The sequence below is a fragment of the Engystomops pustulosus genome, chromosome 1, assembly GCF_040894005.1.
Source record: "Engystomops pustulosus chromosome 1, aEngPut4.maternal, whole genome shotgun sequence".
Classification (NCBI taxonomy): Eukaryota; Metazoa; Chordata; class Amphibia; order Anura; family Leptodactylidae; genus Engystomops; species Engystomops pustulosus.
The window spans coordinates 62657413-62676129 of record NC_092411.1 but is presented as its reverse complement, the minus strand read 5'-3'; the positions used below and the strand labels follow the sequence as shown (position 1 = coordinate 62676129).

The following is an 18717-nucleotide window of genomic DNA, read 5'->3' as shown; positions in this document are numbered from 1 at the left end:
GCTTTGTGTAGTTCAGAATAGCATGCAATGCACTAATGCTGTACTGTGTGACCACAACGTGTATTTTCTGATGTGACTGCAATATTGGATTATTGATGTAGATGCAGAACATTATATAGTGTTATAATGCCTGGAAGCGTGTTAGGGGAATGTAAGAAACGTAGGTTTTAATACACTTTAAATAATAACATCTTTTGTACAAGATTTTTTTTTTTCATTTTGCCCTACTCTAAAGCCAGTGGGACACCTATACTAAGAACAGTGCAAAGTTGCCTGTGTATAGTGCAGAGTGCGCCAGAATTAGGATTTCTGGCACATGTTCTGCATGAATCTTGCTGTGCTGTCCCGACAGAGTGCACCACTTTTTTTGGTGCACCTGGCCCTTTTTAGTTTTTTCACTTCCATTTTCACTCACCACCTTCAAAAATCTATAACTTTTTTATTTTTTCACATAAAGCTTATTTTTTGGCGTAACAAATTGCTATTCATAGTGATGGTATTGAATATTCCACACCGTGTACTGGGAAGCGGGAAAAAAATTCCAAATGCAGTAAAATTGGTAAAAAACACATTTGTGACGTTTTCTTGTGGACTTGGATTTTACAGCTTTCACTGAGCGCCCCAAATGACATGTCTACTTTATTCTTTGGGTCGGTACAATTACAGGGAGACCAAATTTGTATAGATTTTATGATGTTTCATACATTTACAAAAAATTAAAACCACCTGTACAAAAATTTATTTTTTGATTTTGCCATCTTCTGGCACCAATAACTTTTTCATACTTTGGTGTATGGAGCTGTGGGTGGTGTGATTTTTTTTTTTGCGACATTCGATGGCTTTTTGATTGCTATAATTTTAAGGACTGTGCAACCTTTTGATCACTTTTTATTGATTTTTTTATATTTTTCAAAATGGCAAAAAAGTGCCATTTTCAACTTTGGGCGCTATTTTCCGTTACGTGGTTTTGATAGATCGGGCATTTTCGGACGTGGCGATAGCTAATGTGTTTATGATTTTTACTGTTTATTAATATTTATATCAGTTCTAGGGAAAGGGGGTGATTTTTAGTTTTTAGGTTTTTTTATAATAATTTTCCTTTTTTAAAATTTTTTTTTACTATTTTTCAGACTCTCTAGGGTACTTTAACCCTAGGTTGACTGATCGATCCTATCATATACTGCCATACTACAGGGGATTTTCCTCCTCATTCATTACAATGTGCAATTAGCACAATGTAGTGAATGGGTTAAAACGAGTCAGCCTCGGGTCTTCGTAATACCCGGGCTGTCATGGCGACGGATCGCCGCTTCCCGTTGACGGCACATGCATCACCATCTTTTTGAAACAATTGGTGGGAAAACTTCTAGCACCGATCGCGGGTGTTAACGGTAAACCTTTGCTGCAATATGCAGTAAAGATTTACCGGCCCGTGAGCCCTCTCCATGCACCAGGACCCGGCGCATGAAGGGGTTAACATAGGTAATGAAATCCATTTTTGTTATACTCTGCATGTATTTTTGTGGCGTTTGGTCCAACTGAGCACTAGAACGCCCCCTTCAGTGCAGAATTTTGTGTCACTTGAAGAACAGTACAGCTACACCACAAAACGGTCACGTGAGACGCATATGTGGCACAGAAAAGAACGTGCAAAGTCCAACAGAAAACTAGCACACAGAGCTTAGTAACACGCCCCCAATATCCATTTCATACCTAGGTGTACAGAGCTGTTATTTTTTGGCAGGACAAAATGACATTTTCATTGCTACCATTTTTAGGACTGTTTTTATCACTTTTCATTCAGATTTTTATATATTGCAGAATGGCAAAAAAGTTAATCACCGGGAAGAATCTTTTTACATTTAGATAAAGCGGGCAATTTGGGACTAACATGTTTATGATTACATTTGTTTATTTTTATATGTGTTTTTTGAAAATGTATTTGAATATTTAATTCATCTATAACACACACAGAGTCAGGTCTGCTATATGCCTCCCCCCCCACATAAAAACCTTATTTTACCTGTAGCTAGAAGAGTAAGTCTCGACACACTGATGCTTGCCGGCAGGAAGTGCCTGTGGGTGAGCTGGTCTTGTAATGTAGGGGGAGGAGCAGGAGGCAAAGAGGACTGCATTGTGCAAACAAGAGAAGCTATTCATGAGAAAAACCTGACCATAGTCGGAAGATTTACGGTCGTATCCAAGGGCAACCAACACTGTAAATACCAGGACTGATAGAGACAGGTTGAAATAATATCTGTGAAATGCTGTATTGTTGTCGATAACAGTGAATTAGAGAATGTGTTATTTTGTTATCCTGAGTATATTTAAGAATACCCCTTTAATTACATTTTAGATAATTTTCTGAATAGCAGCTATAAATGTGGACAAGCTTAGTTTGTTAAATGTATTCGATTAAATATTTTAAAAAGCTGTCGAAATTGTTCCAATATCAGTTATAATATAATAATATAACATAATAGTTGATAATGTCTATTGGCCCAAAGTTTGGAAAATTTGGACCCAAATTTGTCATTCAGAGTTTCACTAGTGGGCTTAGAAGAAAGTAGATTAACCACCTTGGACAAAGTGTTAGACATGTTAGACCTAAGTGTATAAAATAAATTAAATAAATCTCACCCAGTCAATTCAGTGTGTGCATTTTCATGTTCCTCACTTACTGATGCCCTAATTCATGAGCCCAATGGAACTATAAATGGAGGGCAACAATAACTCTATGTAATCTTATACCCTCTCCATCTCTTGTGCAGATACGCATGGACTGCATGAAGTCAATTCTTATAAAGCTGATGTTACCACTGATGCTAGAGATCAAAGTAGAGATATAGAAAGTAAGAAAGATGAATACAAATGGAGGCTGTCACATCTACTAGGCTCTGAGCAGACAGTGGGTGAGGAATACCAGAGTGGAGCCAACTCTGCCGAGAGTGTGTGCACAGAGGACTTTGCCGTAAAGTTCAATCAACGAATGGTCGAACCAATAGCGAGTTCAGAGGTTCATGAAAATGCACAGTACACCACTGAGAAAACTACAGGAGAGTATTCTGGGAGTTTATTACTGCTACTTCCATCGTCTGAGGACAGTCCTGGGGACACAGATTTAAACACAGCTAGGAGAGAAGACATCCTCCAACAGTTCAAAGAAGAGTTGGAAGATGACTTGCAAGCTGCTCTTACCAAAAATGATGTGGATAAAAATGATGTTGACCAAGCTTCAGGCAGAAATCGAGAGAGGAAAGATAGTGTAGAGTCTTTAGGTGGACAGATTTCAAGACTAAGCCAAGCAAATCATTCTCAATTCTCAAGCTTACAGAGTTTAGATAGAAGTTCTGTTGTGAGCCACTTGCCCTCAAGAAATGGTGAGGAGCTGCCTCTAGTGCTTCATACTGGGAACTCCACTGTCAGAGAAAACAGCAGATCTGAACGGTCAACCAGTGATCATGAGGCTGCCAGGGAGCTGAATACATATCAATATGAGGAGCAGAGATGTTCTGCAGATGTTGATCAATTTGAATGTAAAGCAAGGAATCTAGTGAAGACTACTACTGACTTAGGAAGTGCAAGAGGTCCTACAGACACATTGGATTCCGGCTGGAGATTTAAGGATGTTCCCCTGGTTCCCGCAAAAGACATTACCAGGAATGTGAATATGGTCTATGAAGGACCTGAGTCAAGTACGCCATCAGGCTATGTGGACAGGAAGAATGATGCTGATGGAACACCTTTATCTAGTAAGAGATGTGGTAGAATAGTAATCTGCCAAGCAAATGATAGTGTTAGTAAATTATAGAATTAGTATGTTTGCAAATTGTTATATGATAATTCAATAAACAGGAATGTTCTTAAACAGATCATAGCCTTATACTTAAAGAGCTATAGACATTATAAAGAATTTTTGTAAATGACTAGCTCCGGTTAATATATGAAACTTTGAATATATCTTATCAGAGAAAAGTTCTCTAATAAGCCCTTACCCTTACCTCCATGAATCAGTATTCAGTGAGGAGCATAGACCTCATGTAAGAGAACAGTAAGAGAACTTAGCAGTTAAAGAGGACCTGTCACCCCGACTAAACCCTCTAGGAGCTGCTTACTAGAGTACGCAGCTCCCTTAGCCATACTCCAGTAATACCAGTGTTAAACTGCTAGCTTTATCGGAACATACTGATAAATCTAGCAAACAGTACACTGCCATAGCCCTCCGAACGGGGGACCAGTCCGAGGCGCTCCCCTTCCAGTAGCTTCTCCCCGGACCGCCCCTCCCACACCATTGGCTGGTGGTGACTGCCAGCCTTCTTGCGACAGTCACTGCCTCCTCGGAATATCATGAATACACCAAACCGCTATAAGCTTAGTCTGGCGATCGAAGGGCTATGTAGTGCAGTGTTTGCTAGCTTTATCGGTTTGTTTAGATAAAGCTAGAAGTTTAACGCTGTTATTACGGGGGTAGGGCTTAGGGAGCTGCTTACTTTAGTAAGTGCTCCTAGAGGGTTTATTTGGGGTGACAGGTCCTCTTTAAGCGGGAAGAAGAGAGCTTTTAAGAGATAGAGGCACTTCATTCATGCCACGAACCATTCATGCTATGAAATTTAAGTATGGGAGAAATAAGGACTGAAAATAAAAAGAATACAATAAATTCAGACAATGTAAATGTCACCCTACATGAATGCCACGTGATAAAATTATTAGAAAAAATAGTAATACAGGAAAACTAGATTTTACTACTTTACCCAGGGACGTTACAGTCATAAAGTCAATTGGTTCAGAATAAAATGATAATAGTGGAGAAAGCAGAAGTCCTATAAAGACCAGCAGGACCTGACTTCATTTACCAATTTATAGGGAGATGGGAAGATGAAGAGAGTAACCGGGGACCCCCATCGGGGTTATTCCACGTTTAAAATAAAATTAATCACCTTACAGTCAGGGGCGTTACCGAGCACCTAACCATCAACTACTTGAGCTGGTTATGAGGTCTGGTGAGTGCTGTTTCCAATTCAGAGGTCAGTGGTTTCGCATACAGGGGCTCATTTACTAACGTGGCCGCTGGAGTACACCGAAATTGTCCAGCAAATGCACTGTGCCGCGATTCACGAAGATTGTGCGTCCGATATCCTGCATGTGTCGCTTACCCTCTCAGGTCCCACAGAGTTCACCTTCTTCTTCCTGGTGCATGTAAGTGCTTAGGCTTGCGACACAATTTGAAAGTTAAATCTCACGCTCAGTCGGAATCGGCGCGGCCCCCGTTTTGTGTCGCATGGAGGCCGGTGCAGCTGCGCCAAAATCCAATCGTGTGCGACACAATCCCAGCACAGACACCTGTTAAATACCTGTCAAAGCTCTGCAAATCCCCGGCGAAACCGACAAACAGTCCGACAAAAGGGAGATCTGCGACCCTTAGTATGTTCTATACATATCAGACATATTTTACAATATTTTTTTGCTGCAGCATCCACATGAGATACAATATGTGTGGGTTTGTCATAAGTCACTTGACACACTGTAAAACCAGCAATTCTTATACAAACCTGACCTGCAATTACTTACAACATATTGAAATTGTTAGATTGTTTTCAGTCTATTACACATTTTTAGATTTTTATTTAGGAATTGATGCTGTATTTGCAAATAACATTTTCTATTTGTTGATTATATTTTTACAGAACCAAAGGATGGTAAGGAAGATCTACTCCCTGTGGACTCCTCATTAACAGAAGAGGACATAAATTCTGCTGTATACAAACATGTGGCCGGTGTGTAATGATTTTTATAGACAAGATTTTTAAGCAAAGTAATTTCTCTACATTTGCCATAGAAAGAATCTTTCCTTATTTCTTCTTTGGGATGTGTTCACATTGGACATTTGTGTGTAGAAAATCCACTGAAAAACAATAAGAATTAAACAAATCTCATTCACAGACTTTGCACAAATCTGCAGCATAAATTGCTGGTACCAATTATCCACAACGTAAATTGACAATTGATTATTAATATCAGTTTGGTGGGGGTCTAAATGGGACCCCACTGATCGGTTAGAATTAACACTAAGAACATAATGGGGAGAACATTTCCACTTTTTATTTATTGGCTGAACTGTCTTACCGCAGCTCAACAACCAATAGTATGAATAATCTGAGCTGCAGTTACCTGGGTCGTCCACTACACAGAGAACAGAGCTGTTTATTCTTCTGTGTTGATTCCAGAGCTAGAATCAGCTGATTGATGGTGGCGCTGCACATGTAGTATACTGGAGATAGGCAATTTAAACCCCACTTGGATAACGACCTTTAGTTCCCATGTCAAAGGCCTATCACATTACTCAGCAAGCTTATTAATAGGAATATTAAAAAATCCCAATTTCAATCTCAATTTTCCCATGAATGCCCCAATCTCTTTATATTTGTCCCCTTTTATCCTTTATGTCCCTAATATCTATATGTTTTGTCCTCTTATCTCTCTAGGCCCTGTTGTCCCCAGCTTATCTTTCTATGCCCCGATCCATCTATGTTGCCCCCACAAGTTTTCATGCCTCCCTTCTCTCCACCATCTGTCCTAATGTTCTCTATGCCCAGGTCTCACTTTGTTGCCCCCTTTTTTCTCTATGCCCATAATCTTTTTCAATTGCTTCCTACCTCAGTAAACACACAGGTAACTTTCAGGAGCTGGGGGGTGAAAGCTCAGATGTCAGTGCAGAGCCAACAGAGATTTTGGGATCTTAACGAAATAGAATGATACAAATTCATCATGTTAATTCCTTGAAAGGCCCATCCCTGCTAACCAATGGCTTTTTGCTTTATGTAGGTGTTCCCTTGAAATGTTTTGATGCCGTCACCGTTGATAGTGATTTAGACTCTGTGACAACAGAAAGAGTCAGGGATCACATCCGAAAAGCTCTAGGCTCCGGCAAGGGAGGTAAGAATTGGAGGATGTCTGCATACTTTTCTGTCTTGTTTTCTTCTATTTCTCCTATATCACGGTATTGTATCATTTAGCTTGCATTCTCATATGGTCATCTAATATATATTAGATATAATAATTAGATATACTAATAAAATATGAAAATAAGCTTAGAGTATGTATGGGTGTGTGTATGTATGTCTGCTAAAGGAACCTACATGGTTGGGTTTACAATCACCATATTTTGTGCCCTGTAACTCAGGCAACTTCATAGACTTGGTTTTGAGTCAAAATTTTCACCCAGGGTTTTCCAAAATATACTTATTAATTACCATCTACAGGAGCCATTGTCTACTGCTGCTGTGGCAGTTAGCAACCATTCACAGCTCAGCACCTATTTTGCTACAGGCCATTAATATGAGTTCTGAGCTTTGATTGGTTACTATAGGCAATGAGTATTAGACACTTATGTGTGAGTTTAGATGTGAGGTAATATGACAGATTGACGGGTAAATAGATGACAGACTGACAGACATACAGATGGGTAGACATACAGATAGATAGATAGAAATATATATATACGAATATACAGATAGATATATAGACATATAGATAGACAGATATGATAGCTATACATATAGATAGATATACATATAGATGAATGGATAAATAGACATACAGATAGATAGACTCGCATACAGATAGGTAGATAGACAAATAGATAGACAGACAGACAGAAATGTACACATACAGATAGATATACATAGATAGAAACATTTAAAAAAAATAAAACAATTAACAAGCAGCACACAATAATGCTGCCTTTTTTTGTGCTCTTTTAATACATGTATAAATATTGACGGATAGGTAGAGAGAGAGACTGACAGATAGATAGATAGATAGATAGATAGATATGGTTAGTTATTTACTATCCAGGCAGCGCCTAGTAGTAAATAAAAATCCCTCTTAGAATTTTTTGGAAATAACTATTATACTTCTTCCTTTTAACAGATTCCAGTCACAAAATGAGACGATTTACACGCAGTAGGAGCACATCAGGACGGTAGGTTCTATAATCCCCACTGAATTCTTATCTACATTTCCTTTTACAAGTTATGATGACATATCTTGAAATCAATATGCTGCCCATATTATCCAGAGATATAAGTGGCCACTTGTGTGGTTTGCCTGATCATCAGCTCTCACTACACCTGCATGAGGCTCAAAAGCAACAGCAAATACCCTTATGCACTGCTGGTACCAGCCATCTCATGGCATTACAGGGTCAAACTTAAATAATATATTTATTAGACTATATACAAAAGCGTAATATTGATTATAATTGATCTTATAAATTAGAGACGGCTATTCTACCACTAACCCAAAATACAAAATTTTTCAGATATCCTGACGTTAGCAAAGTATCCTCAGATGATGAAGAAGACTTTGATAGATCATTTACAAATCGAGAACAGATCGTTGATGGCTCCAAACGATGGATCTCCAGTCCTCTTAAGTCTGTGGACTCATCCAGAAACAGTGCAAACAGTGATATTTTGGTAGGTACTGTATATAAAGTTGGGTTATACTGGTTCATAGGGCTCCTCATTATCTTTCATACAATAAGACGTCTGTATACCACCCTAAAACTGAAGCAGACATGAAAGTCCACTGCTTTTTGTGGTCTTCTTTGTGGAGCAACCCTACCATCGGATGGCTACAGGAGTTTATATGGAATATATAGGGGGACGTGTTCTGCTCATTGTAACAGCCTGTGAATCTGCAGTACTGAGGCACCCTGGTAATGCCCCTAATTAGAATAATTATAAAAGTTAATTTTAGAAGGAAGGAGGCCATGGATAAAAAATATAAGAAGATTACCACAGTAATGCTCAATTCTGATAGTAGAAGTGAAGGTATATGTGCAAGACATGGGTTCCAGGGCCCTGCATACAGTGTGAAAACCTTCCTCTATATCTTGTATGACATGAAGCATTTTCTGCTGTCACTGAGGTCACTTTGGTTATGATTGCATTTGCAATGTGAGGATTTATATAATTACTGCCCTGATATTGGCTGTGTAATTATGTAGTCAAAGACGTATCATTATACTGCAGGTTTACAGTAATCTATCTGAACTCCGGAATATAACATACTAATGTGATCATCATTACAGTCTGTTTAGAAAGAAAACATGGTACTAAGAACATTTCCTAACACTGAATTTATGATATTTGTGTCGCAAATTAAGATACTTTGTAAAAGTAGCAATTCTAACCATTATTTTTTTTTCAGGGTATCTCTGAGCAAGCGCAAAGTAGGAGAATCACAGAGAAACTTTCGACGGAACGAATGATACTGGAAGAAACTATAGCTAAACTTCGCAGGGTAAGTAATATCAATTATGGGATTTCTGTGATTTATTCCCTTCCTTGGTTGAACTTGATGGATAAGTCTCTTTTTTCAACCGTATAAACTATGATACTATACACAATGACAAATAAATGCACCAAGGTGGAGTATTTGGAATCCAAATAAACATTGTGGGGCTCATTTACTAAGGGTCGCGGATCGCACGTCAGACTGAAGGCAGTTTTTGGGGATTGCAGGGCTTGGACAGGTATTTACCAAGTGTCTGCACCGGGATTTTGGCACAGCTGCGCTGGATCCCATGCGACACAAATGGGGGGGCGGGCCGTCGGATGATCGACTGATTCGGACTGAGCAAGAGATTTAACATTCAAAGTGTGTCGCAAGACAATGCACTTACATGCACCACGAAAAAGAAGGTGAACTTTGTTGGACCTCAGCGGGGAAGCGACACATACAGGATATCTTCAGTGAACTCCGTGGCCGGGTAAGTAAAAGAGCCCCTGTATGTGTGAATGTAATGAAGATATATGTAGGAGATAATATCAATGTTATTTGGAGAAAACTGTCCAATTGAAAGGAGGCTCTGGTACTTTACTTTGTAGGCAGGGTACCACATGAGATATGGTTGGGCATAGAAGTACAGAATATAGGTTCTGAATGGTATCTTGTAGTACAATTGTCCACAGATGTTGCAGCGGTCCAACTGGTCCAATAAATGTTTGATAGGTAATAAGTCTGGTGACCAAGCAGAATAAAGATGTGGTATTATTGGAGGCATCCCTGGAAAACCACTGCTGCGTTAGGACAGGTGTTAGTTGGAAGCTCTGCCATGAAGTTTGAAGCTCTGCTTTGCCAAGAGGCCTCTCTCTTGTACCTACCCATTGCCAGATCCCAAACAGAACCCGAATTAATCAGTTCCCAACACAACAATACTGCAGAAAGGTCAATGGTGGCTGCATGTCAACTGCAGGACACGTAATATATACTATAACTATGTCACATTCAATCTCATCCATCACACTATGGTTCAGGAAATCTGCTTTTAAATATATTTAATACAAACAGCCTACAACATTCAGGATCCTCGATCCATTAGCAGTTGAAAAATTTCTATGGTACTTGTAAAGCAAAACATTTATTGGATGACATGAAGCGGATTCCTTTCCTGAAAGGAAATATTTTTCAAAAATGATCTTTCTAACTAATATTAATCCAGTTTCATGAAAAGCATTTAACATCTACGTAATAATGGTATATGTTATCTTATCCTAATAGGATGTAGCATGTGAAGAGGAGAGATTGTCACAAAGGAGATCCCAGTACCAGGAAGCAGAACAGATGTATAATGATGTCATGAAACAGAAAAAGGTAGCTGATGTTGCCTTCATCTCTTTTGTTCCTATACTTTGTAGCCTAACAGCCGGGTATTAGCCCTCATGTGTATAAGAGCAGCGGATTCTCATCTATGCTGAAAATGGGCACATGCGTGCTCTGGTGTTTACATGGACCCATTCACTTCACTGGGTGAATCAGTCCATGGAAATGTAAAACAAATAAAATAATAGGGCAATTTTTTGGTGGATCACGGACTGCCGGCCACTTAAAACAGCTGTGTGTATGAGGGCTTACTCTGTTTTAAAAAATTGAGCTTTATTAAAACCTTTATTTAACTATTCTAGGAGTCTTGACACTTTCCCTCTTTATAAGAGGCTGACTGCGCATATGTGCTTCAGATTAAGTTGTACTGTAGACCTCAATAACGCTGTTCAGACTTCTGCCCTTTAAGAAGAGATTATTTGCTACATCTGCTCAGTTACATCATCCCACATAGACTGTAAGATGTAAATCTGACATATGGTAAAATATTGCTTGCTCTGTTTGTGATAGGAAGCTTATCATGAGCTACAGTCCCTACGTGATTTACTCCAGAGCACTGAGAAAGATGTTGTGAAGATGGAGTCGCGGGTCAGGGAGAGCCAGATCACAGAGGAGGACTTCAGGTAACTAGTTCAGGAGCAGAAAGTCACAAATAGTAATGATTAAAAATAAAATGTTTGTCTGATGGCACCTACTTTTCAAGTTCTCAATTCCTTTGTATGCAAACTTCTCAGAAAAGAATGCTCAATCTAGAAGGGCAAACCTTGTGCACAAGTATTGCGTGGGGTCCACACATGTTGAAGGTTCTTCATTGAGTCTTCTTGTATGAGAAGTTCCTTTTGCCCATGAAAGAAAGTTCTTAAATTTTAATCCTCTAGTGATGTTTACACAATAAATATAATTTTATCCCCCTTACTTTACAATTTTCTTCAGTTTTATTGCTGTTTTAGCTCCTATAACTCTGTGATGGCCAGCACAAGATTCAAGAGGTTGGGCGGGGATTCTCTAAGCAGACACTGCATGATTCCTCTGTGCTATGAGATGTTGTGAGCTGACAATGTGCTTAGATTATCAGGGTCCAGGGTTTATCTCAATTTTATTTAGCTTCTGAACATTCTACTAGTTTCTAACACATAGAAAAACAGAGATGAGAGATAATGAGATCAATGAGATGGATATAACACACAATGACACGCTCAGATCTGCTAACTCATCTATAACATCTCTGCTATATTCATTCCTAAAGTCCTCCTTCCCAAATAAAGACCTTATCTTGCCTGCAGCTAGAGGAAGTCTCTGCACACTGCTGCTTGCTGGCAGGAAGTGTCTGTGTCTGAGCTGGTCATGTAATTCATGGGGGAGGCTGAGAGCACTGCAGTATGCATACAAGAGAAGCTACTTATGAGAAGATGAAAAAAACACCAACCAAATTATAAACACCAGGACTGATAGAGACAGGTTGGAATTAAATCTGTGAAATGCTGTATTTTTGTTAATAACAGTGAATTGGAGAATGTGTTATTTTGTTATCCTTAGTATATTTAAGAATCTTGTCTTCGTGGGAATACCCTCTAAGTCTTGTGATGTAGATGTTTTACCTAGAATATTTAGAAGTCATACATTGTCATTTTCTTCAATGTCTATAGGCGTGAGCTAGTGATCTTGGAGTACAAACGCAGTGAGTACATGAAGGAACTGCAGGAACTAGAACTGGAATTAGAATCTATACGGCAGCAGTGCTCCAGTACTCAGATCAGCCAAGTATCCAGCTTCCAGTATGAGGTAATGGAAAAATACAATACATAGTTACAAAGGATAGGGTGCATAGAGTGATAGAGGGAAACCCCTGTTTAATCCTGTATTATAGAAATAGTGCAGACTATGTACATATTTTTACAATAACATCTTGGTTGTAATTATTCCTTCTATCAATAGATCTCCTCTTTGAAAACAGAGAGAGATGAGTTAAAGGCACGTCTGCGGCATCTGGAGGGAAGTCTGACATTTATGGAAAGGCAGGAGCTAGAACGTCAGCTGAACAGTGCAAAGTCAGAGCTGTTTTCTGAGCAACGAACATCCAGAGCAAAGATAGAGAAGCTGCACGAGGTATGCTTTACATGAAAATAAGCCTGACTGAAAACATATCCCATATATTCTAATGCAGTTTTTATTAGTAAACTTCTGTAGTTCCATGTGCTTTCTCCCTACAGGCTGGAGGGGGATCAATTCAAACGGTCACATCCTAAACCCTGGCACCTAGAAATACAAATCTGGTGTTCCCCTAAAGAGGAGAATCTCTCCTTTAATATGATATTAGGATTGTTTCTATTCAGGTTTTGCATTTCACCTAAAAACACAATTATAATATTAGTCGTTATTTATATAGTGCATATGTATATATATGGGTGTGTGTGTAATAAGTTTGGAAAACAGCAGCACTGTCCTTCAAAAATAAGGTGAAAAAGGGTTCTATCTGGTAAACTCTGTGACCTGACAAAGGCTGGTTTACAGATGAAACGTTGCTAGAGATGGAATAAACACTTGTTTTTTCACAAGTTTTGGAGTGCATGCCGCTTTTCTACAGATATATATGGATATGGAACATTTGGAGTGAGGGCCCTGCTCTCAAGAGCTTACAGTCTATGAGGATGAGGGGATGACACAAGAGGTATCAGAGCTTGTATAATGGTCCAGCCATTCTTTATAAGGAAACAGAAAAAAAAATTAATAAATAAAAATGTGTGCTGAAGGGGAGGAGGTGCGATGCTCTCCACTCTCCATAGTGATGCACAACACCAAACATGCCATACGTGTGTGGTCTTTTGGGACGTATATCCGGCATCAAGCTTGTGGCCAGATATACAACCCCAAAAACAGCTGTGTGATGTATGTATATAAATAAATTATGTCCCCTCTTTTCAAGTATAAATAACTAGAAGTACCGTATATACTCGAGTATAAGCCGACCCAAGTATAAGCCGAGGCCCCTAATTTTACCACAAAAACCTTGTAAAACCTATATTTTTTTTACTCGAATATAAGCCAAGTTTGGGTTTTCAGCACATTTTTTGTGCTGAAAAACTAGGCTTATACTCAAGTATATATAGTAATTTATTGACATTACTTAATTCCTGCAGTCCCCGGGTTACGTAGAAGATAGGTTCTGTAGGTTTGTTCTTAAGTTGAATTTGTATGTAAGTTGGAACTGTATAGTTTATAATTATAAACTGTAACATAATTTTTTTTTGTGACAATTGGATTTTAGAAATGTTGGATTGACATAAGAAGCAGGATTAACAATAAAGCTTATTTGCAGACACATTTTATAACTGCTACAGCTGATTATTATAGCCTAGCGATAAAATACAGTAAATAACCAACATCCAGAGATCCATTTGTAACTAGGGGTCGTCTGTAAGTCGGGTAGCCTGTAGGGGAAGTAGGGGAAAGCCTGTATCTGTAATCTACAAGTGCACCTAAGTTATCTAAGTGACAGAGGACTAGTTTTCAGATGTATACCCTACACCTTACATTTATCCACATTGCACCTCAAACACTCGGGGGTGGGGGTGCAGTTATAGAGACTTGTGCAGCAGAAGCCCAGAATTAATAAGAATACTTTGCAAAGCCCCAGGCAATGACATTATTACCTCCTTTATGCCAGCTCCAAACCAAGTGGGCACAACTTACTGTAGCCCCACGAACATTCATGAAGGAAATTTGCAGGCTATTGCTCAATTCTACGTCAAGCTGGGCCAGGCATAGAATTATAAGCCAGTACAGCCGGCGGCACCAGGGGGGTAGGGATTTCATCATATGATAAATGTCCCCCATCTTGTTCAAGTCTGTTTACCAAGCTGTGAACATCCCCCATAGGCTGCACTATACTAGGTGCTATCTGCAACATTACTATTATCCTCATATTCTGTATTCTCAATAAACAAGTTAAATTCTGAAATATATTAAAATAAATATTTATATAAAGAAGACAGAGAAAAATAGAGAGAGATAGACAGATGGCAATTTGCTTGATAATCCCATATAATTTAGTTTTTGTTTGCAGAATTTAGAGGATTGTCAGCGTAAATTGGAAGAATCAAGAACAGATTGTGCTGAGAATCAGGAGAAGAACAGGCAGCTAAAGTCACAGCTGCGGGAGCTGGAAAAAAATTATGAAACACAAATTCAGGTAAAATAATTTGAATACTTGCTGTCCCCATTCCTAATATTTTGCTTGATTTTTGTGTATATATATTGAAAAAAATAGCAAATATCAAGCAAAACCTACTTTGTTTTGCCTAAATGCTAATTCAAATCCAAATTACACTTCACTTTACTGAACTAATATATATCTGAGAACTGCTTGGCACAGGGCCGGAATAAGGTTGGCCCCTGGATGCAAAATCTGGTGGAGATACCCACAGAATGTAGCCCAGACAGGGTACACATAATAGGCATGGTCCCCCCCTTAGTAATCCATGCAATAGGCAGGGTTACATCTATGTGAGTACACACTCACATATCAAGCTGTCTGAAAGTCAGAATATTTCTAGTTGCCCATGGTAACCAATCACAGCTCAGCTTTCATTTTACCAGTGCTTATGAATATTTTAAAGGGGAGCTGTGATTGGTTGCCATGGGCAACTATAAATATTCTGACTTTCAGACAGCTTGATAAATCTGTCCCACTGTCTCACCGCACTGTGACACAGAAAAATATAAGACATGTCCTATATTTCACCATAGTATGGTGCTAGCCCCCAATAACTAATATAGAGCCCCCACTAATTAATAAATATATAGCCTCCCAGTAACTAATATACAGCCCCTCTGTAATGAATACATATTCAGCCCCCCAGTCATGAATATACAGCCCATTAGTAATTAATATAAAGCCCCCCAGTAATATACAGCCCCCCAGTAACTAATAAATATACAGCCCTCCAGTAATTAATTGATATACAGCACCCGAGTAATGAATAAATATACAGACCCCCTTGTAATTACCGTAATTGATATATATCCCCCAGTGATTCGTAAATATACAGATCACCAGTAATGAATTCATATCCGTCCCCAATGTTGAATATAACAGCCCCCAGTACCTACTCATGTGTTTTTGGGTCTGTGTCATGTTGAAACACTAATTACAGTACTGGGACATTTCACCTTGATTCAATCAGTTATTTTGGTGTGTTTATACTGATCCATGAACCCTTGAATGGTATTAATGAGCCCAACAACATTGAATAAGAAACACCCACGTATTATAATTTTTGCTTCATAATGCTCACTGCTCGGGGGACCTCTAGCACACTGTCTGTGTCCATTAGACCCAGAAAGAATAATTTTGCTTTCAGAAATTATTGCACCCTGTTCTTTTGGGCCTCTCAAAATTCTCCTCGACACATTTTAAACCAGGTTTTGTCTGTTTTAACGACACAGGACTTTAGTGATTCTTGGATCTTTTTGAACCTTGGTTGCCGTTTCCTTTTGCCGTTTCCTTATGTGTTTTGGCTGGCCTACTACATTTACAAGTAAACTACTTCTTATGTTGAGATATGAATCCTATCAATTACATTTGTTTAAGAGGTTTATGGTGTTTGAACACTACCGTACAGTTCTATTTCCTTCTCTCTGTGCTTGTGTGTGAAGTAAATTTTCTATAAACCTTGTGAATCTGTGTTACAGAATCAGGCAGAAGAAGCTAGCAACCAAAAGGAAGCATACAACCACCAGGTCACGGACCTCACTACCCAGGTCAGGGAACAAAGCACCAGGATTGCTTCCCTGGAAAAGATTGTTTCTGAGAAAGAACTGGACCTACTGAAATTACGAGATTCTTTATCCTCGATGAAATCTGAGAAGGAAGCCCAGATACTGGCAGGAGAAGTTCTGAAAGAAGAGCACCACAAAAGACTAGTTGAACTACAACTCCAGCATCAGCAAGACAAGGTAACAGAAATTGTCAAAGAGATGCCCTCACAAACCACACTGTACCTTCTAGATGTCTTAATACATGTTCCACTGAGGCATCTATTTATGGGATTCGAGCCCCCATTCTTCTAAAAAAGACTTATCGATGTCATGGAGGCAGGAGCTACAGTATACAGTCACACTACCCCGCCCTCCTCATTGTAGCTGACACTGCTAACCCAGCCCCCTCATGAATGAGAGAGTCAGTGAGGAGAATTCCTGAGGGCAGCATGAGGTTGATATCTCTTCACATGGCTAGTTTCACTCTCACCCTATTCTTCCTGAGGGACTGATTAATGACCTAGCAGTGCTGTGTCACACAAAACCCATTTCTGTCTGTCTCTCTCAATGCTCCAGCAAGGCACTGTGTAGCATTTCATACAGCCCCTGCAGGGAAAAGTCAAGGGAGTTGTATATGTCAGTAGTTGAATATTGGCAGACAGTCCCAAAGTACTAGTTCCACACCAGCACCATGGTGGTAGCAGTGAGACCTGTCAATCAGGAACAAGGAGGAATTAATAGGCACGACTCATTAACTGTGATTTGACTTAATTATGGTGAGTTTCATATGAGTTTAAAGACTGATTTTTTTAACATTGCAGCCATGGAAAGGAACCATATGGTGATAAGAGCAATGTCTTTTAAATCATACGTTTTTGTGAAGTATTTATTTTGGGTGGGTTAATTTGCACGGCAGGTTCCCTTTAAATTGTTTCCTGATTAGATGCATTTCCACAATTTTTTTATGCCAATTGAATCATTTTGTGAGTGTTGCTTATGTTTATGACTAAGAACCTGGATGGGATTGCTAGATGTAAATAAACACATGTGGTTGTCTTAACCTGCTGAAGAAAAGTGTATAGCTTTTATGGTTATCTTCAGTGCTGGAACATTCTTGTATTTATTGCTTTCATACCTTACATTGTTACCAGTGGTGGCTTTTTCTGTGTATTGAGATGGGAGTTAGAATCTCTTTTTCAATTTGGATATTTTTCAGTGGAGCAATGAATGTTTTGGGGGTCTGACAGGTGCTATTCAAAAAGTTTAACACTGAACTTTTGTCTGTGCCTTACATTTCAATTTACAGTATATATAAAAATATACTGTATATTATATATAACTAAATTACAATGATAATATTTATTATTTTTCTAGGATCTACATATTTCAAAACTGAAAGAAGAAATGCAGAGCCAAAAGCAAAAGGAAATCCATCAGGTATGGCAACTTGCAGTATTCTGTCTGCATAGCCCATGACCACTACCACATGTGGACCCTTTCCATCCAGTTACTGCTAGGTGACAAGAAACATGTTGTGGGCCATTATAGTTCCCTGTTGAGGATGTGGCTGCTATTTTCCTAGTTGAGGATGTGGCTGCTATTTTCCTAGTTGGGGATGTGTCTGCTCAGAGGTCGCACTAACTTTTTTTTGGCAGAGTAAAAATAATCCTCTTAGCATTTCTGAGGAGTATTTTTAGTCAAGGAAGAGTATGGAATTTGTAGTAATATTGGGACTGCACTGGACTCCTATTGTAACAGCGGCGTTGCTGTTTGGCTGGCAGACAGGGAGTCCTAGCATCATATTTCTCTATGATGCAAGGACTACTGTCCAGTGCACTTTGCTCATTCCATCCACCTTGCTGCCACTGGAAGTCGCTGTAGATTAGACAATTACTATGCGGCTATGCTGTGGTCAAGCCGCCCCATGTGTCTCCTGACCTAGAGCTGCTTTTACATGGGGTGGTTAGCTTCCATTTGGTGATATATTGCAAACACATCGTGCCTAAAGGATGACAAAACGCTTGTGAATTCTCATAATATGCATGTGCTTAGTAAAAAAACTTTAAAGGGGTTGTCTGGGTTTATTAAAAAATCTTCTGGTAGCCTGCGGGGTGCTGTAAAAAAATAAACTTCCTGCAGATCAGTTGTCCTACGCCGCTGTCCTTCAGTGCTGTGCCGTTTGTTTACAGAGGCAGGCACGCTGTGATCGGGCAACTTTCACCTGCCTAGCATGCCCACCTGTCCCCAGTAGCTGATGCACATTGAAGTTAATGCTGTTTCAGGTGCCTGGAC

General features: G+C 39.2%; 1 protein-coding gene across 3 annotated transcripts in view; it reads left to right on the top strand.

Annotated features, from left to right (window-relative positions):
- The window catches only part of LOC140121850 (uncharacterized), a 66202-nt gene that overhangs the window by 20029 nt on the left and 27456 nt on the right, over positions 1–18717 (top strand). For 2 of the 3 annotated variants that reach the window (XM_072141953.1, XM_072141944.1), the window contains exons 5-17: positions 2772–3752; positions 5685–5774; positions 6823–6933; positions 7930–7981; positions 8321–8477; positions 9214–9306; positions 10567–10659; positions 11179–11291; positions 12315–12450; positions 12604–12774; positions 14732–14857; positions 16360–16623; positions 17800–17862. In XM_072141953.1, the coding sequence (XP_071998054.1) occupies positions 2772–3752; positions 5685–5774; positions 6823–6933; positions 7930–7981; positions 8321–8477; positions 9214–9306; positions 10567–10659; positions 11179–11291; positions 12315–12450; positions 12604–12774; positions 14732–14857; positions 16360–16623; positions 17800–17862 (2450 nt within the window). The remainder of the gene's footprint in view (positions 1–2771; positions 3753–5684; positions 5775–6822; positions 6934–7929; positions 7982–8320; positions 8478–9213; positions 9307–10566; positions 10660–11178; positions 11292–12314; positions 12451–12603; positions 12775–14731; positions 14858–16359; positions 16624–17799; positions 17863–18717) is intronic. The other variant, XM_072141963.1, reaches the window with a different exon arrangement.